General features: G+C 42.3%; 1 protein-coding gene across 3 annotated transcripts in view; it reads right to left on the bottom strand.

The window, feature by feature from the left end:
• The window catches only part of ATP10A (ATPase phospholipid transporting 10A (putative)), a 178553-nt gene extending 159081 nt beyond the window's left edge, over window positions 1-19472 (bottom strand). The window contains exons 1-2 of one of the 3 annotated variants that reach the window (XM_083361489.1): window positions 18746-18756; window positions 17790-18232 (exon numbers count right to left, since the gene is read on the bottom strand). In XM_083361489.1, the coding sequence (XP_083217615.1) occupies window positions 17790-18229 (440 nt within the window). In that variant the 5' untranslated portion in view covers window positions 18230-18232; window positions 18746-18756. Of the gene's footprint in view, window positions 1-17789 lie in introns of all 3 variants that reach the window. The other 2 variants (XM_083361488.1, XM_083361490.1) reach the window with 2 other exon arrangements.
• Between the last annotated feature and the right edge of the window lie 1977 nt (window positions 19473-21449).

Genomic DNA, 21449 nt, shown 5'->3' with positions numbered 1-21449 from the left:
AGGTCATAAAATGGGGCATGACTCACAACAACTTCCTTGCTTAGCAGCAGAAATTTTGGGGTCAGTTATGGTTCTAAGTCAAGGACTACCTGTATACCAATAGAATAAACAGACATAGCTACATTCCAACAAAATAAGAACTTTAAAAGTCTTTTTTTTCCCCTGATAGGGAATATTAGAAATTTAACCAAGCTTCAACTTCCTCATTTGTTCCTGTGTTAACTCCAAACTAGTATAAGAATTACAATAAACAGACAGAATTTGAGAGAATTTGATTTTTTAAAAAATATCCCACAAGCAAACAACAGAACTTATTAACCTTAGCAAGGCACAATACAGAAAGGTACCTTTTTTTTGCCTATGCTTGACAGAGGCAATTTGTCGACACATATGAGTATCCTGCACCATATTTACATTATGAACTGGCCATATTTACATTATGAACTGGCCTTCCTGCAACATCTCTTAAAATACAATCCAAGGAACATGGGCAAATTACATCCAGGAGAAAGCACCAAGGATGTAAGGAGCACTTCACGTGCTTTTACATTTGTCAGAGTCAGCCTTCCCAAATTTAGCACATATAGCAGCACATTAATCAACTACAATTAAAAAAATTAGCAAGTCATGAACTTAGGATATTAGATCCCATTTTGGTCCGAATATAGGCAAAACACTCAAAACACAGGAATATCATCCCAGGCTTAGAACACTCAATATTGCAAACCCAGAACATATTATGTATTCTTGCTCAGGTTTGGCATCAGCAACTGGCATCCTAGGATCTGCCAGACTCCTGGCAGGACCCACTTTGATATCTTCTGAAGGCAGTCAGTGGAAAAACATTAAACGACAAAAGACAGGCCCTACCAGAGTGCCCTGCCAAGCTTCAGCTACCCCGAAATGTAGCCAATTCACAAAAGTCACACTTGTGAATAGCTTCCAAGTGTGAAGGCCAAGAAAAGTCTTTGAAAAGAATGAAAATGGAAGCTGCAAAGTAGTAACATCTGTTGCCCTTATTTCAACTGCTATTGCTGCTGCATTGCATCATCTTTCATAGCACTGTCATTGTGATACTCCTGCCAGGTTTCGGTCCATCTGAACTGATACTGCAGAAGTACCTATATTATTTTTTAAAAAAATAGAAGGAGAGCAGAAAGGCCAGCAGGCTGGCTCCACCTCAAAAGTTCTGATTAATGTATTTTCAATGCACAAAACCATCAACATCAAAAGTTATACCCCAAAAAATATCCCTCACTACATTTTATACAGTATTGATGTAGTAGTGTCTTTGCAAGAAGGCATTAAAACTGTCCGCCTTATATATCTGCTCCAGCTCAAACCTCTGATCAGACACATGCTTAATCTTAGCCAGAAGTTCAAGATCTTTTTCTTCTAAATCAGAACTGGTATTTTTTAAGAAACTGGTGAGTAAAAGCAATAAACATCTATACATGTATGTAAATGATTTGATCTATTTTTATATTGTGTTAAGTGCACAGAATAATATTATAAGTACATTATTTATCAATACTGCCCTTCGCCCAGTGCGCTCCCACAGGGAGGGTCTGCTCAGGGTCCCGCCGGTAAGAGACTGCCGGCGGGTGACACCCAGGGATAGGGCCTTCTCGGTGGGAGCGCCTGCCCTCTGGAACCAGCTGCCGGTGGAGCTGAGAACTGCCCCCGACCTTCGATCATTCCGCCGGGGCCTGAAGACCTGGCTCTTCGAGCTCTCGGGCCCAGACTGAGGAGGAATTTTTAATTTGGGGTTCTTTTTAACTGACTACAGGGTTAATTTAATATTTTTTAATTTGGTTCTTAATTTTTGTATTTTGGATTTTTAATTCCCTGTAAACCGCCCTGAGTCCTCAGGGAATAGGGCGGTATATAAATATAACTAAATAAAAATAAATAAAATAAATTGTTCTATATGATGCTGTTCAGCAATACACTGAAAGCCATTTTCCACTTGCAAATTCTAAAACAAATAAATCTTTGGTAGGAAATTTAGATTTCTATGCTTCAAAATGCAGGCATGTTCAACACATGATCTGCTTAAACGTAAACCCAGATTACTATTTGTGGTTTGCTAGGTATGTTAGAATGCTTCTTGATTTTAGAGGCCCAGGAATTATAGTGCAAGTGGCATTCAGTGTTACTTTCAGCTTAATGGCTGCAAGGGTGTGCAGACCTGTCAAAATGTGATGCAGTCCAGGGGATATTCAACTTAATTGTAACATTCAGTTTCACAGCTAATTTCTTTGCATCTCTTTGTTAACAATGGATTTTTATCCCTTTATTTGAAGACACATCCAGATCCTTCACAAAAAACCCAATGAATTTATACTAGTAGAGAGTTGGTAAAGAATACCTTTACGAACCTTTAATACCTTTAATCTTGTTTGACCATTATTTGATTTACTCATGTTCACACCTAATTAAAACACTGAGGGAAAAGGCATTTTTCCCCTCTTGGAGTTGCCTTTTGCTCTCACAGCTATAATTGGCTATATAAGCTGTCTTGGGATAAGATGGATACTGCTTCATTGGAAATATTTATGCATAAGCAGGGATGCTATAGCTCACACTGAGAATTTCAGAAGAGCCTGTTAAAACCAATCCTTGGCAGAAGCCCACTTCTCTCATAATCCTTCCTCCTCTGTCCCCTCATGGCAAATATTATATCAAGGAACTGGAAGTTATCTTGAAGAAGCCTTTTTCAGTGCTTCATTCATTCTATGTTTTATCTAAAGGGGAAAAAAGAGAGAGAAAGAGATGAAAAGAGCCTCAAGGATCAAGACACCTTCAAATTATGCCTTTCACAGCAGGAAAAAGTGAGAGACGGAAAAAAAAAATCACCTCTCAAGGTTCTGATGCATTAAGGCAGGGGTGTCAAACTCAATTTCATTGAGGGCCGCATCAGCATTGCGGTTGCCCTCAGGGGGCCAGGTGGGTATGGCCAGGGTGGGTGTGGCCTACTGGGTGGGCATGGCTAGAGTGCGTATGGCCTACTGGGTGGGCATGGATAGAGTGCGTATGGCCTACTGGGTGGGCGTGGCCAGCTCTACATCGTTCACATCAAGGGTGCCTATGGGGGCCTGGGCAGGAGTGGGACAGATCTGAGGGTCTCTGGCAGAAGGAGGGTCTCTGGGCCAGGGCCAAGGCAGTGGGGGCCGTTCCCTCACTGTTTCCAGGATGGCTTCGCGGGCCACATGAAACCACGTTGCGGGCCGGATCCGGCCCCCGGGCCTTGTGTTTGACATGTCTGCATTAAGGAATACCTATAAATACTAGCAATAATCCACTTCAAAGTGTTCCTGGAATTTCAACAGATGTTCTCCAATTATCAGGAATAACGGTGAGAGATAACTGGGTTTGGGTGGTAGGATATAATGTGCGCTGTAAAAGGAATCCTAGAAAAAACTCTTGGCTTTGGGCCTAATCCTATTCACGTATCTGACTATAATTGCCTCCTTTTTTAGGTTCATGAATCTTGTGGTGTTAAATTTAAAATTCCTAGCAGTTACACCTGCATGCAAATATAGTACGTTCTAAGCCTTAAAAGTAATGAAATTTGTTGGGGGGGGGGGAAACCAATAGGAAGCATCATTGTGTATCAAGCAATTGGTCCAATGAGATTAGCTTGTCCTACTTGTTCCAGTAGAAGGGGCTTGCTGCGGATCCTGTTTCTCAAGGAATTTTGGATGGCATGATTCAGGAGAAAAGCCCTTTGGAATATCATGCCAGTGGTGGTAAAGTCTTCCCCTATCCTCTTGGCTTTCTAGAAGGGCCTTAAAATGTGACTCTGCCAGTTAGTTTGTGCATCCAATGGGGACACTCTATGCTGAAGATGGTTGAGGGGATAAGAGAGAAGACTCCACCCCTTAATTTTTAATCTCCACGTAATTCTTACTAATTTTAATTGTTTTTCATATTGATCATTTTATTATTCAGAAAGCCATCCAGAAGCACTTCAACCATGGGATGGGTGGCACATACAGTAAATAAATAAAAATTCTGACAGGGCAGCCAAGATATTTTGATACTATCAGAACTTCGGTTATCCAAAATGCTATTTACACAGAGGTTATTCAAATTCAGGGTTAGTTGTAGGTTACATAATGTGCTCAGATAACAAGATATTTCAGATAGCTGGATGAAACTACTGAGGGCTGTTCTATGTTTTAAATAAACTATGTTCTTTATTTGAGTCTCTATGGGTGTCAAACTCACCACGTCATGTGACATGTTGCGACGTATCGCGACTCTTTTTGCATTGCTGGCAATGGGGTGGGCACGGCTTCGGTATGATGAAACCAGCCCGTAGGCCGGCAGTTTGACACCCCCACTCTAGAAACTATCACAAAACTTTCTTTTTTATTATTATGATCAGATTTTCCATTTTAAAAACTGGCACAGTCCATTTACCCAGCTTACAATGCTTAAAAAATTAGAGACAGCAAAATCATTGTTACTATCATATACAAACCCAGAATTCTGTGAGTGAATCAAAAGACAACACTTTATATACAAAAGAAAATATTTATTCAACATATCCAAATTGATTTGATTCTATTTCAACATCTAAGGTGGTAAGATTACTTTTCAGTTTGAAATCTGGAGGCAACAAGATATAATCAATCAAAAAATCAACCATAAATTATATAAGGAAGAAATAAAGACGATAGATCCTTTAGAAGATATTAAATCTTATAAATATTAAGAGTTTAAATATATTTTTGAAATAGTTCATTTGTTCTTCTTTTAAGTGCAAAAATAAAGGTAACGAAACACCATTCAATGGCTTCTAAATTACTCAGCTAAGAGCTTCAGAGAAGTGTCCATACTTCTATTTAAAATACATATTTTATTTTATTTATTTATTTATTTGTTTCGATTTATATACAGCCCTTTTCCCGAAGGACTCAGGGCAGTTTACAGGGCAAATTAAAACAGTGCAATGTACAAATTAAAATAAAATTAAATTAATATCCCCAAAACAGCTTAAAATTTAAAATTTAAAACCTTAAAACCCCTCAGTCCAGGCCAGCTAAGTCAAATAGCCAAGTTTTTAGGTCCCGGCGAAACGAGCGAAGGTCAGGGGCGATCCGGAGTTCCACAGGCAGCTGATTCCATAGGGCAGGCGCGCCCACCGAGAACGCTCTCCCCCTGGGGATCGCCCGCCGGCACTCCCTGACCGGCGGGACCCTGAGGAGGCCCTCCCTGTGGGAGCAAACAGGACGATGGGAAGTGGATGTTGGCAGCAGGTGCTCCCTAAGATAATCCGGACCCATGCCATTTAGGGCTTTATAGGTCATCACCAGCACCTTGAATCTCACCCAGAGGGCAACTGGAAGCCAATGCAACTCACGCAGAAGAAGCGTTACATGGGAGTATCGGGAGACCCCCATCACAACTTCTGCGGCCGCATTCTGCACCAGCTGAAGACTCTGAGTGGTCCTCAAGGGCAGCCCCATGTAGAGAGCATTGCAGTAGCCTATCCGGGAGGTCACAAGCGCATGAGTGACTGTATGTAGGGCATCTTGGTCCAGATAGGGCCGCAACTGGTGCACCAGGCGAACCTGGGCAAAAGCCCCCCTGGCCACAGCTCCTATATGATCTTCCAAACTGAGCCGTGAGTCCAGGAGGACGCCCAAGTTGCAGGCCCTAGCTACGGGGGGTAACACCTCACCCCCCATAGTTAACAATGGAATAGACTGGTTAATCCGAGATGCCGGTATGTACAGCCACTCAGTCTTGGCAGGATTGAGTCAAAGCCTGTTTCTCCCCATCCAAACCCGGACCGCCTCCAGGCAATGGGACATCACATCGAGGGCATCACTGGGTTGGTTCGGGGTGGAAAGAAAAAGCTGGGTATCATCAGCATACTGATACCCCACCCCAAAACTACGAATGAGCTCACCCAGCGGCTTCATATAGATGTTGAACAAGAGGGGAGGGAGGACCGACCCCTGAGGGACTCCACAAACGAGAGGCCTCGGGGCGGAACTGTGCCCTCCCATCAACGACTGTGAGCGGCCCAGGAGGTAGGAGGAGAACCACTGTAGAACAGTGCCACCCACTCCCAAACCCCTGAGGCGCTGCAGTAAGATACCATGGTCGATGGTATCAAAAACCGCTGAGAGGTCTAATAGGACTAGGACAGAGGAACAACCCCTGTCCCGAGCCCACCAGAGATCATTCACCAGCACAACCAATGCCGTCTCCATGCTGTACTTCCACAAAATGTTCTAAATATCAAAGTACCCACTAGTTCTCTGATCACCTGCTTTTAATAGTCTGGCAAATTTTTTGGCATGGCTCACTAGCAAGATTCTGGCAACTATGTAGAAAAATACCAAATGATTGCTTTGTAGTGGCAATGTGAAAGACTACTGTTATTTCAATGTTTAGTGGCACCTTTTAATTTCTCCTTCACATTCAGAAAAGTCTAAAAGTTTAGAGCCCATTGTGAGCTAACCTACTTAGTTACTGAAGGGGGAGGGGGGAGCATATTTTCAATTCTCATCCCAAATCATGTGTCACCCAGTCATGGTCAGATTTTTCAGTCCATGACCAAACCAGGGCCATGAAGTCATGGTGCTAGGTTTTGATAAATATCTTGGGGATGTTGTTATTTGTTGGGAGCTTCCGCACAAAACCTAGCACAGGATATTGTGGAAACTAGCCACCCTTCAGGTATCTTTGCTGTCATTATTAAGGAACTCCTGGCAGCTTATAAGAGATTTGGGTATCATTCTGCTTGATATGTTTGCTTTTTATGTTATACTTTTAAATCTTTTGCCTGAGCTAATAATAAAACTTAAAATCCTTTATTTACTGATATGCTTATTATCTCTGGATCCAAAAGAACCAATTGCCCAGTCATCTATCTGATCACTGCCCTAACAACTTGGAAAAACACCCTAATGCCCACATATTTCATAAGCAGTTGTAAAGAAACAACAACACAACTAGCCACAGACAGTCATAAACACAGAACATATAATTGTCCAAAGAGATTTACTCCACACTTATCATCTAGGTAACTAATTATAGTAGTTTTGCAGCAAAGTGCAGCACTAGTAGAGTGCTTTTTAGCAACAGTCATTGTCTGTAGTTATATTGTTAGCTTTACATGATATAAGTCTATCATAAAATTCTTCCATCAAGAATGCTGGAGCAATGGATTTAAATGATTAGCTCTATACCCAGACAAACACAACAGATAGGCAGTGATACAAACAGAACAGAAAGTTAAAGTGTCAAAATTTAACCTACAGTAGATACTTTCTTTCTGGAGCAAATTGGACTGGAAGCTGGCCTTTGAGAAGTGTATACATTTATTTATCCTTCATTTATTATTTACTTAAATTTAAATTAAATAGTATTATTTGAAAATAATCATAATTTCTTCATTTGGTTATTTGAAAGATTACATAATTATTCCATATGGTCATTAAAATTCTGTCAACAACTGGGAGGGCTCTGAAGACTGCATCTAAGCTTTTGAGGGACCACAAAAACAACATAGAACTTTGTCATCTATATCTTCGTTGTTAACCTCTACCCTTCCACATCCATTGTTTTAGGCAACTGATTCATTCCATCTAAAACAGCCAGCTCTCTTTTTTTAAGTTGAATTTTTAAAAATGTGGTGACATTTGTCTATAGTTGTAAATTCAAATCCAGATGTTCAGAGAAAAAAAATGGAGGAAAGCTAGGCTAGAGATGTATTTGCATATAGCAATAGCAATAACATTTAGACTTATATATTGCTTCATAGTGCTTTATAGCCCTTTCTAAGTGGTTTACAGAATCAATATGCTGATTCAGAAGGATAGAAGGCTGAGTCAACCTTCAGCCAGTAAGAATCAAACTGCTGGCAGTCGGCAGAATTAGCATGCAATTCTGCATTCTAATCACTGTGCCATCATGGCTGCTTATGTGTAGAAATCATTGTAAATTTTACCCGTAGGATCTCTTTTTACAATAACTGCGTTAACAGCTATGCTGACCCTGGCATCACTGACAATATTCTACAAGTCCTAAAAATGCAGAGCAGCCATTAGCATTATGGTTAAAAAAATCTCCATATTTGTTGCTGTGCATTTTGGATAGTTTACGTGGCAGCTACCCAACATTTGGGGAATGTAAACATATTTGCCAGTTTGGAAATAGACTACTGACACTCATGTACAATGCCTTCCATAAAGGGCACAGCCAACTCAAAACAACCTTCGACCATAAGGAAATATGGTGACATCGACTCCAATCATTTCTGAGACTCTCCATCACCTGAATTCATCTTTCAATTGTTCTTTTTCCCCTAAACAAATGGATCTTTTTGAAATAAAACACCAGCCTGCAAACGTGCATCATTATTTTTTTCCCAAATGTCCTATGTGATACATAGAACTGTTCATACAAATAAGAGATTGATCCCTTGGTACATTGCACAGTTGGGTTATGGAGCTTGGCATGTGACCAAGGAAGCTCTCCAATGACACTAATATTCACAAGGGACACTAGGCTGAAGAACCAGCATTGCTATTGTCATCCCCTTCCGACAATAAGTTCAGTCACCACATTTAAATGGATATATTAGAATGTAAAAACCACCTGAATCCAAGAGACTCTGAATCCTCTATCACAAATTAATATAACATTAATTTCAAAAATCAATAAAAGAAAGACTTGGCTCACTTAAAACTCTTCTTCACAAGCTAAAGATCATATCTCTGGTTTATAAATTGATTGTGGAGCTTATGGAATATACAGAATGGATTCTGAGACTCTGTTTGTTTGAAATGTTCAGAGATATGACAGTATTTACACACTCATGTATCCAGTGCTTTTTTTGTAAGAAAAAAGGTGCTGGAACTCACATCTTTTTTATCTTTTATTTTAAAAAATATATATTCAGTTCTTAACATAAATTTAATTTATTGTTTTTAAGGCAAATGTTCATAGTAAATTTTACACTAAAAATTAAAAAAAGATTTTCAATTCACCAATGATTTTTTAAAATAAAGAAATTATTTACCTTTTGCAAGTAGTCAATCACTGTACACATACCCACACACGTCAGTTTTGTAACAAAACATAACGGTCGCTGCCTGGAGTGAGCACTCAGCGCGCAACCACACAACCAATCACAAGCTGAACAGTGCCACAAGCCGAGCAATGCCATCACAACCAGCGCAGATGAAGTATGCATGACTCAGACTTGTCACACAAGCAGCCCGCATGTACTGTTTTAATGATTTTGCCACCAACCTGCGACGCTCGACAGGGCAATTCAAGTCCACGTGGACCAAACATCAAATTTTCAAAAGTTACTTTTAAAACTTGGAAAATCCATTGAAAAAACGTGCCGGAACTATGTTCCGGTGCGTTCTATGACAAAAAAAGCACTGCATGTATCACACAAACATACATATTTACTGTTCTGATTAAAGAAAAGACAGGACAAAAAATTAGCATCAAATAATAACAATATTCAGAGATACATTATTTGAGTGCATGTTTTAATGTCAGTGACAAAGAACTTAGTTACAGAGCTGATAATGCTAGTTTTAGAATCAGGATGCAAAAAGATTTTAAAGAGGGGGACTTAAGGTGCCTAATCTGAAACTATATTATGATGCAGTGGTTTTAACACTGGTTAGTGATTGGCTCAATTTAACAAATAAAAGTATACTTTATCTTGAGGGATGGGACTTATTATATGGGTGGCATGCATATTTGATTTATGATAAAAAAGTTGACGAGGCTTTTAAATCTCATATTTTAAGAAGTGCTTTATTGCGTGTTTGGAAAAAGTATTATTATAAGTTGAATTATAAAATACCAATTTGGGGGATTCCTGGACACGCAATAGAGGGTGTATCTATGGGTGTGAATTTAGATATGTTTTCTTATAAGCAATTACTTAGACTGGTAGGGAATTATTGGCAATTAAGGTCGGTAGCCGAGTTCTCGGGTTCAGATGAGCTTGTTGCTTACACACCTGGCGCCCAGCTGTGTGGCAACAGCTCTGCCCGAGCTGCTCAACACCCTCTCAGGGTTGGCGGTGGAGTTCCGCAGGCTTATAGTGCTGGGTGACTTCAAACTGCCTTCCCTGGGAGGGTCATCGGAGTTAGCTCGGGAGTTCATGGCTTCCATGACGTCCATGGACCTGACCCAGGTAATTCAAGGCCTGACTCATGTGGGGGGTCACACTCTCGACTTGGTGTTCCTATCTGGACAGTGGTTGAATGATTTAGGAGGGGGTTTACTGGACGTTATTCCCCTGTCATGGTCCGACCATCATCTCCTGACTGATTGCAGCTAAGAACCTTTATAAGGTCTTATCTTGCTGCGATGAGGACGGCGAGGGCTAATTACTTCGCTGCCCTCATCGCGTCCACAGATAATCGCCCGGCCGCCCTGTTTAGGATGACTCGCTCCCTTCTTAATCAGGAGGTGAGGGAGGATCCCTTACAGGGATGGGCCGAGGAGTTTAGTCATCATCTGACGGACAAAATCGCTCAGATCTGGGCCGGCTTGGACTCTGATTGGGCGGAGTCTGACGTGGAGGAATAAGACGGTCTTGAGCATGTTATCTGGACTGAGTTCAATCCTGTTTCCCCTGATGATGTGGACAGGATCACAGGGAGGCTGAGTTCCACCACCTGTTTGTTGGATCCGTGCCCCCCCTGGCTGGTTTATGCGGCTCGGGAAGGGACACGAGGCTGGTTCCAGGCAGTAATAACTGCTTCTTTGAAGGAGGGTGTCTTCCCCGCCGCCTTGAAGGAGACGGTGGTGAGACCCCTTCTCAAGAAGCCTGTCCTGGACCCGGCTGTTTTAAATAACTATTGTCCAGTCTCCAACCTTTGCTTTTTGGTGAAGGTAGTTGAGAGTGTGGTGGCGCATCAGCTTCCTCTGTTCCTGGAGGAAACTGATTATCTCGACCCATACCAATCGGGTTTCAGGCCCGGGCACAGCACGGAGACGGCATTGGTCGCACTGGTGAATGATCTCTGGCGGGCTCGGGACAGGGGTTGCTCCTATTAGATCTCTCAGTGGCTTTCGATACCATCGACCATGGTATCCTTCTGCGGCGTCTCAGGGGTTGGGAGTGGGAGGCACCGTTTTACGGTGGTTCTCCTCCTATCTCCTGGGCCGCTCGCAATCAGTGTTGACTGGAGGGCAGAGATCCACCCCGAGGCCTCTCACTTGTGGAGTCCCTCAGGGGTCGGTTCTCTCTCCCCTCCTGTTCAACATCTACATGAAGCCGCTGGGTGAGATCATTCGTGTTTTCGGGGTGGGGTATCATCAGTATGCTGATGATACCCAACAGTTTTTCTCCACCCTGAACCAACCTAGCAATGCACTCGCCGTGCTGTCCCGTTGCCTGGAGGTGGTTCAGGTCTGGATGGGGAGAAACAGGTTTCGTCTCAATCCCGCCAAGACTGAGTGGCTGTGCGTATCGGCATCTTGGGCTAACCAGATTATTCCACCTTTAACGATGGGGGGTGAGGTGTTACCCCCCGTTGATAGGGCTCGCAACTTGGGCGTCCTCCTGGATTCACGGCTCAATTTTGAAGATCATATAGGAGCCGTGACCAGGGGGGCTTTTGCCCAGGTTCGCCTGGTGCACCAGTTGCGACCCTATCTGGACCGGGATGCCCTACACACAGTCACTCATGCGCTCGTGACCTCCCGTCTAGACTACTGCAATGCTCTCTACATGGGGCTGCCCTTGAGGACCACTCGGAGGTTTCAGCTGGTGCAGAATGCGGCTGCGCGAGTTGTGATGGGGGTTTCCCGATACTCCCATGTAACACCTCTACTCCGCGAGCTGCATTGGCTTCCGGTTGCCCTCCGGGTGAGATTCAAGGTGCTGGTGATGACCTATAAAGTCCTGAATGGCTTGGGTCCGGGATATCTGAGGGAACACCTGCTGCCGGCATCAAGCTCCCTTCGTCCAGTGCACTCCCACAGGGAGGGCCTTCTCAGGGTGCCGCCGATAAAAGACTGTCGGCGGTAACACCCAGGGGAAGGGCCTTCTCTGTGGGTGCGCCTGCCCTCTGGAACCAGCTGCCTGTGGAGCTTAGGACTGCCCCCGACCTTCGCACATTTCGCCGGGACCTGAAGACCTGGCTCTTTGAGCTCTCCGGCCCAGGCTGAGAATTTTTAACTGGGGTTTTTAATTTTAGGGATGATTTAATCTTTTTTTAATTTGTTTTTAACTTTTGTACTGGTTGTTTTAAATGCCCTGTAAGTCCTTCGGGAAAGGGCGGTATATATAATTTAATAAAATAAAAATAAAATAACATAAAATAAAATATGATACAGTCTTGGTTTCAGTATACCCAATTGCAAGCTAGGTGGAAGTTAGATCACAAGGTTGGTTCGACACTGATGGATGAAAATTTGGTAAAACAGATTAAAGATCAAACTCAAGCGCATATAAAGAGAATTTATAATGCTTTAATAGAATTAGATTCAGAAACGGAATTGGTGAAAGATTGCATGGTAAAGTGGGCTCAAAATGTTCAAGAATCGATCCCATTGGATGTTTGGGAGGTAATTTGGGTTAGAAATGTAAAATTTACTCAAGCCCAAAACTTAAGAGAAAATTTTTATAAAATGTTTTATAGATGGCATTTGGATCCTAAAAAGCTGTCCTGTATGTATTCCAACCTACAGCCCAAATATTGGAGATGTGGTAGTTTGGATGCTACTTACTTTCATATTTGGTGGACTTGTAGAAATATAAAAGCTTTTTGGATTAAAATTTGGTGGAACATCCAAAAGATTTTCAAGAGAAAGATAAAGTTTACTCCACAATTATTTTTATTGGGTGTTATTACAGATGGTGATACTAAAGAAAGAAGAAATTATGAAAAGTTGTGCACCTTGTTACACAAATATGTTGATATTACAGTCTTTGGCCATAATTCCAAACCTATTACTGCTCCTATAGTGATACTTACAACACTGTGGTTTGCTATACTACACAGATTTTCAAATCTGAAAGGATGGATTATTTTTTTCTCAACAACAACAAAAAAGACATGACAGCAAGTTATCCTACTTTTCAGAACTTTACCACTATCTCACATTTCTGGTCAAATTCAACATACAGTAATTGGTGTTATCTGCTGGCACACCAAAGAATATCAGCAAGTAGATGAAGCAACTGATGAAGAATCTGTTATCTGATTTGCATAAACAAATATACAGATTAAAATCTGAGAAGTCTTCTAAAGCTCTTCCAGTATATCTTGTTTCTAATTCACTTATTATTCTATTTTTAAATAAAGTCTCAACATTCTGCAGAATATATTTTTCATATCTCCACTATGTGAAACTTTATCCTCCATGTACAAAGTTCAGAAAGTCTTTATTACTCTTTATTGTCCAATAACAAATCCCTGCAAATATCCAGAGCTTCTACTATAAGTTCCAGATGACATAATGCTTAAGATTACAATAGTCCTCAACTTACAGTAGTCCTCAACTTACAGTAGTCCTCAACTGTTCATTTAATCATCTTTAAAAATTACAATGGCACTGAAGTCACACTTATGACTGTTGCCACAGTTACTTGATCAAATTTTGAATGCTTGGCAACCAGCCTGTATTTAAAATTGTTACACAGTCCCAAGGGTCCTGGGATTTCTTTTTTGCAATCTTCTTAGGTTGCTTCTGACAAGCAAAGTCAACGGGGGAGATGCCAGATTCACTTAACAACTCCATGATTCACTTAACAACTTCAATGATTCTCTTAACAATTTCAGTGATTCATTTAACCATGGCAAAAAAGGTCATAAAATGGGGCATGACTAACCGAACAACTGTCTTGCTTAGCAATAGAAATTCTGAGCACTATTGAGGTTGTAAATCAAGGACTACCTGCGTGTACCTATGTTCTATCACCACACTTCTACTGCTCATATCTCCTGCTGTTTTCTAGAACATACAGTAAAATGTCCAAGGGGAGTGGGGGGGTGGAAGCCTAACTAGCTTGTCAACCTTCAATTCATTATGAATATTTATGATCAAAATTCAAAGAGAAAGGGAGGCTGCTCTGAATTTTTAAAACTTGATTTTTTTTTCAAAAAAGAATATTTACATGACTGCTCATTCCAAATGGATGACTTTGAATGGTTAAAAATAATTAAAAACAGAATAAAAACCTCAATAATTAAAAAAAAGACATACACATAATTCACAACCAAGGTAAAACACCGTAACACAGATTAGTACAGCCTTTGCACAGGCTTAGACACACACCCAGATCACCAGGCCTGATGACAGACCACGTGTTTAAAGCCTTGGGAAAGGCAACAGGTTGGGCCAATGTAGTCTCTAGAGCAGGGCTTTTCAACCAGTGGTACGGGTACCACCTGTGGTACATTGGGACCTGGCAGGTGGTACACAACCATCTTAGAAAAGTGGTAGCGGAGGAGCGGAATGAGCTGAGCCAGTGGCAGCACTGCACAAGCCTGAGCGAGAGATGGCTGGAGCTGCAGGGCTGTCAGGGCTCAGTGGAAGCACCAGGATCAGTGCCAGGCTCCAGCTGGAGCTCAGTGCTGATCCCGGCGCTTCTGCTGAGCCCAGAAGAAGCGCCGATCAGCTGGAATGTTGCAGCATCTCCAGGGTCTTGTGATTTACATTCAGATGCTTGGCAACTGATTCATATTTATGATGGTCACAGTGTCCCAGGGTCATATGAAGTGACCAAAACCTGCTGCAACCACCCAGTAGAGGGGGGGGAATAAAAACCAAACACCCCTCACACCCCACCCTCACTGCCAATCGTCAACAGAAATGCTCACAACAATGAAAACCTTGGACAGGAGGAAGAGCGCCACCAGGCGGGCAGGCAGGTGTCTTGCTCAGCTGTGGCTTGGGGGGCACTTTTTTCAGTGCCATTGTAACTTCAAACAATCACTAAGTGAACTGTTGTAAGTCGAGGACTGCTTGTACTTCATCACTTTTTTCCTTTTTTTTTTTGGTCATCACGTTTTTGACACCTTGCTAGGCGACTGGTGGCACTCGGATGTAGCCATATCCTAAAAGTGGTACAATGGGTGAAAAGGTTGAAAAGCCCTGCTCTAGAGGACTGATATTCAAAAGGGCAGGCACCACAACAGAAAAGGCTTAAAAATATCAACTGATATTTTAAGCCAGATCATTGAGTTTGACAGCCCAGGTATAATGGATCTTAACAGTTAAGAAGTCAAGTCAGGCCCGCAGAGGAGGAAGATCACAGGAAACTACAACTTGTGGATGAGTTTCATTAAGAACTATATTTGCTACATCAGTCCTCTGGCACTGACTTCCTTCCAAAGCAAAAGACATTTGGCCCTTCAAGCCTGTATAGATAAATCAATGTTTCTCAACCTTAGCAACTTTAACATGTGTGGACTTCAATTTCCAGAATTCTCCAGCCAGCATTGGGACTTAAATAATAGGACAAGAGAGCTTTACCCTTTAAATCAGGGGTGTCAAATTGCTGGCCCACAGGTCAGATGTGTCATGCCGAAACCATGCCCACCCCATTGCTGGCGATGGAAAAAAAGACATGATACATTGCAACATGTCACATGACATCGCAAGTTTGACACCCCTGCTTTAAACGAAGTTTTTTAATGCAGGCTTGCATGGCATGATTAAACCTTAGCTCTTTAGCTGAGACATTGTAAGCAGACACATCCTCCATTAACATAAGCATAAAAATAAAGGCAAATGGAAACATGAACACAATCTTTATTATGGCCAGTGACCAGTAGAGGCAATCCTCGACTTACAACCACAATTGAGCTCAAACTTTCTGTTGCTAAGCAAAACAGTTATTAGGTAAACTTTGCCACATTTTACAACTTTTCTTGCCACAAGTGAATCACTGTAGCGGTTAGGATTGTTAAGTGAATCTAGCTTCCCCATTAACTTTGCTTGTAAGAAGGTTGCAAAAGGTAATGTGAAAAATGGTCATTTCACTATTTTCAGTGCTGTTGTAACTTCGAATGATCACTAAATGAACTGTTGTAAGTGAAGAACTACTTGTACCTAATGTGGTCATGCTCTAACAAACATGGTCTGTTAGATTAGGAATATAATAACTGGCAATAAAGTTTGTCTTTTCACCAATTCACCTATAAATAATGAAGTGACAAGATGGTATTAAATGAAAACACAAGTCACACGTAGAGATGAAAAGACAAAAAAAACCCCTAACTATTTCATGCTTTGCTATCACATGTACCATAGCATTTTCTGTTGGGTTAGTAAAGATTTAACTGTAAATCTATAACAAGATTTAAAATTATTAGGAGAGGATTACTAAATATTGTAACTATAAATATAGCTGTTTTGCTGTAAAATAATCTCAAAGATGCACCAATGAAATAAGGCATTTTAGAATTCAGTCATAATTTCACACTGCATGAAACTTAAATGACAACAGATTTTATATTTTACATTCCAGTAATATAAGTACTGTATCCACTCATTTGGTAATTTAATGTTTACCAGTGTTATGGGAACAGTACACTAACAACATTTAAGTTCATATTGGATGAAAATTTTTTTTCCATGCCTAAAATTAGCAGGAAAATATTTCACAAGCATTAGCAATATCAATTAAATTGGAAGAAATTTGAGTGAAGATACATAATTTAAAAAGGCAGTCAAGGAGACTTTTGGGAAAAGAATATGACACTGCAAGACTGCACTCGCTAATACATGGATTTAATGAGACTTGCACAAGCATTGTAATTCACAGAATCTCACTTCATTGTGGTAATTATAAGTAGGTTTATTCAAAAGTTTGGTTTCCATGTGGTTCTTTGATCACATGTTCCCAACTATTTCAATGGAATTTATAGAACATAAAATAAGTTACGCTGGGTCAAAGTTCTATTGGACATAGTGCATACAGCAGAGAAATGATCGACAAAGTACCTGTTTGAATCACCTTAAAGCAGTCCTGCTTTTTCCTGGCAGCCAAAACGCCTTTTGGCTTTTCAATTCAAAGTTTGGGATGACTGTGATCAACCAAAATCCATCAGGAGGTAGGCCAATATAGCATGATTACACTTTCCCACAATCTACGGGGAAAAATCTTTGGCAAATCCACCAGCCAATTTCTCAAGGCGGCCTTTTTTTTCCTCCCACAGAGAAAAAGATGCATAGAATAGAACTTTTGTGGCATGATTTCATATAAACAAAGCCCATGCAGAGAAATGTGCAGATCGAAGTACCGTAGTGAAATGAAAATTAAATATATTGCCAGAAAAAAAGAAATTAATCTAGGGGCTGCAGTCTAGATGATAATCATATTAATATAGTAGCACAACATAGTTTTCTAGTAGTCTTGTGAAAGTTAAGAAAGTAAAAGATCAATGAAGAATCCAAAATCTGTGGTGGACATATAGTATGACACTTAAGAGAGCCATCAAGGTAGGAAATAGCACGAACCCTGCAAAGACGGAGAGAGGGGGGGGGTTGTGCATTATGTTTTCCAGTAAGTGAAATGCACTCATACATTTCAAATGGAACAGATACATTGATGTCTTATAATCTATCATTACTTAACTATGTCACTGGAGGTCATTGTATTGACTCAAAAAAGGGAAAGCAGTAAACAGCTAGCAAGAGCTAGCAGCTAGCACAGACTTTTCAAAACTGCCCCATTCATCTTAGTTCCCATTCCATTCTGTTCACCCAGCACCACATCCTCTTCATTTTGATCCACTTTTCAACTTTCCACACCATTCTCTTGATCCCATTACCTGCAATAGACCAAACATTCCATATGGTTGATCTCCTGGTCTGACCGGTATCTGCTATAGTCTTCCCACAAGTCCTTGACTGCTGTAACCGCCAAGATGAAGAGCACCGGGGCCAATGCCAGTTCTGGCTGGAAGGCATTGACAGCAGGCACAAAATTAAGTAAAGCAATGAAAACAAAGTATACATTGGCAAAGCGATGGAACTGTTCAAAGAGATTCTTGGGCAAGAAAGACACTGCTGTGTATTTGGTGGTCTTCAGTCTATTATTAGCTGGCTGCCTGGAGGTCTCCGTGTCAGGCCAGGGAGACAACAGGTTCGAAGCTACAATCCGCACCTTCCTGACATCTTTCTTCTTCCTCCTTTTCTTCTTCTTCCTTTCTTTGTCTTGCTTCTGCTCCTGAGAAGATGAGTCCCCCACCGCACCTCTGCTTTCCGACATTGCCTTCCCCCCAAAACACACACCCAGAAAGGACAATTAATCAGTGTTAGAAAGTTCTCCGGCAGCTTCCAGCACATGGAAAAAGTCTCCCTCCTTCCCTTCCGAGACTTTATGTGATCATCTTCGGGAACTTAGTCATGCCCTTACAGTTCCCCACGAGGTGAAGGAGGGGGCGGGTGGGTTCCCCACCTCCGCTCTAACAAACTTTGCCCGGATTGGGAAGGTCTCGTTCCCACGCTTTCTTTCTTTCTTTCTTTCTTTTTTTTCAGCTCCAAGATGTGCGGGTGCTCCTCACCTCCCAGCTTTCTCCCTTGCCTCTGCCTTCCACCAGCGAGGCCATTGAATGACTGGCCCGTTGTCTGGCGGGCGGGAATCGTACAAAGTCACTCTTCTTTTCACACGTCACGTCTCATCTACCCACTAACCGGTTTCCGCTTCACCACCGAGAAGAAGGTTGGGGATTTACTTTAAAGTGGAGGAAAACGGCCGCCGCGGCAGCCAGTTGCACAAAATTACCTTCCCCTCGTGGCAGGCGGCGCGGGGAAAAGGAAGTGGGGTGGAAAAGCTACAGAAACTGTCTCGAAGCCAAAAAGGGTGGGTCGCGAGGATTACGGCTATGAAAGGACGAGCAGGAAGCTGCGCTTTTTTTTAAAGTAACGTAGAAAACGGGTAGAGTTTTTTTTTTTTAAGACTGCAGTATATAAGGGCTTGTGGTACCAGTTTTACAAAAGTGGGGCGATTCGCAATGCGTGGTTGTTGGAGCTAAAACTTTTATTCCAGTGACATCTTTGCGGAGGGCGTTTTTCTCGCAAAACCAACAAGTTTCAGGAGGTTTTGAAACAGGAAGACAAAGCTTTGCGGGATATCCTGGAGGGAGGAAGATTCTCAGGTCAATCAGCTGGGTTGTTGTTGTGGGTTTTTTTTTGTTTTTTGATGGAATTGCTGGATATTTTGGAGGATATAATAGAAGTGTGAAGCCTCGTTATCATACGAGCCTCTGGAAGCGGATGCGGGGAAACTCCTCACCCTCGCAAGAAGAGTTTGAACCATAGATTCAATCGTGGGTTGGTTTTTGTTACCCAAATGTCACCGGGTGGGAGAAATTGCCCCACTTAAGTAGATGCTGCTAAGAGCATTGAGGAAGGTTAGAATTATGAATCTGGTTTGTTTTGAGCAATTAATTAGAGCAGATTTCTCCTTTCTTCCTATATTCATTAGGAAGAGGGGTTTTTCCCCCCTTTCTGTACAACCCTGTCCATTGTCAGACTAAGTGGACAACTCTGCAGTTTTCTTGGGCAAGGTATTCAGAGGTGATTTGCCAATGCCTCCTTCCGAAGGCTGAAAAAGAGGATGGCTGGCTTTGTGCTTATGATAGCACTAGAGCTCACAGTCTCCTGGTTTCTAGTCCTGTGGCTTAACCACTACACCAAACTGACTCTTAGAATAGGATAGAGACTTTAAAAAACTCAACTGGGTCTTCCCCCAAAAATCCATGAGGGGTCAGAGCAAGGAGATGGTTGAATCTTACAGTCCAGTCTAAATCAGTTTTAAATAAACCAAGTCTACTTCTGCATACACTGCTCCTTCTAGAGGAAAACGTAGGGATAAACCTTTCACTGCTCTTCAGAGAGAGCAGGATATCCGACAGACTAAAGTCCTTTGCTGTTAAAAGTTTTCTTAAGAATTAAATGTGTTTCAAAGGAAAGTATGCAAGCCATTTCCTCTGTTGGATAGGAGATGAATAGGTAATGGAGAATTGGAGGTCTCTGGTCTTTGTAGAGAACCTGGATGTTACCCAAAGCAGTGTAGAATTTTCCCCAACTTCTATCTATGAGTGGGCAAGGCTAGTCTGATTTCAAGCTAGAATCAGGCCTCTCAGTTAGGAAAGAGTCCCCATTCATTACTAAAGAAACCTTCAGTCCACAAATATGAGGCAGATCACATGGTTAGCAGGATCTTAGCCACTAGTTTCCACTAAGCTGCATAGAGTTACAGTCCAGTGCTTACTCACTATTGTGTAGTGGGTTCTTGACCGCATGGCAATACGATGGACAAAAGGTTCAGCATAACAGCTCTTTATTGGTGGAAGTACTGCACAGCACAATAGGGGCTACCTGTACCCCCTTATATACCTGGCTAGGTACACAGGTAGCCAATCCCTTTATGTGGTTTTCCCGCTGGGCGCTTATCAGCCAATCCTGTCATGGTACATCGCCACCTGATGGTAACAGCGAGCCGCTGCTTGCATTTTATTTATCCCCATACATAACACCCCTTCCCCCATAAAAAAATAATAAACAAATTTATTTTCATAACACATGCTTCCTGGTGCTGAATAGACACGTTGCGACCTTCTTTACGTCCTTACATAGTCCTCCAAGTAGGCCTATGAGCCCTGGATGACCTTCTCAGGGTTTGCTCACCGACCTGGGCAGCCTCATCATGAGCTGCGGCCTGGCTCTGTGCCCCTTCGACCGCATTGTCCTGGTGAGCCAGGGCTTGATGTTCTAGTCGTTGTTCAGTCCTGCCAAAACTTCCTGGTATTAGTTCAGTGTCCGTGAGGTCCTCCTCCATCCCAGGACCCATTGTAAGGGTAGGCCCGTCAACCTGTGGCTTTTCAGGAACCTGTTTCCTGATTTGGTCAATGTGTCGCCTGACCTAACGGCCCCCCTCCACCTCTACAATGTAGGACAATGGCCCCATTCTGTCAATCATCACCCCCTGAACCCACACATGACCCGGCCCATAGTTTCTGACCCAAACCAGGTTGCCAATGTGTAGCTCTCTGGTGAGAATGGGTTGTTCCGTCTCTGCAGCCACTCTGTCAGGGTGGAGTCTGTCCAACTTAGTGATGAGCCGTCTGCCTCAACGCAGCTCTGCAGGGCTCTTGCCAGTGGTCGTACACAGTGTAGTGTGTTGTGCAAGAAGGAATTGGGCCAACCTTTGGTGCCAGTCTCCACTGATGATGCATCTCAATGCGTCCTTGGTTGTCCTCACCATACATTCTACTTGCCTGTTGGATGACGGGTGGAAGGGCATGGATGTGACATGTCTAATCAAGTTGGCCCTCGTGAAACCCTGGAAATCAACAGATGTGAATTGTGGGCCATTATCCGAGACTATCACATCAGGCAGGCCATGCGTAGCAAAGAGTCCCCTGAGCACCTGGACCATCTTGGCTGTGATCATGCTAGTAACTGGTACTACATCAAGCCATTTG

The sequence above is a fragment of the Vipera ursinii genome, assembly GCF_947247035.1.
Source record: "Vipera ursinii genome assembly, chromosome: 4".
Classification (NCBI taxonomy): Eukaryota; Metazoa; Chordata; class Lepidosauria; order Squamata; family Viperidae; genus Vipera; species Vipera ursinii.
The sequence above is the reverse complement of the archived record's forward strand: the minus strand, read 5'-3'. Positions and strand labels throughout refer to the sequence as shown.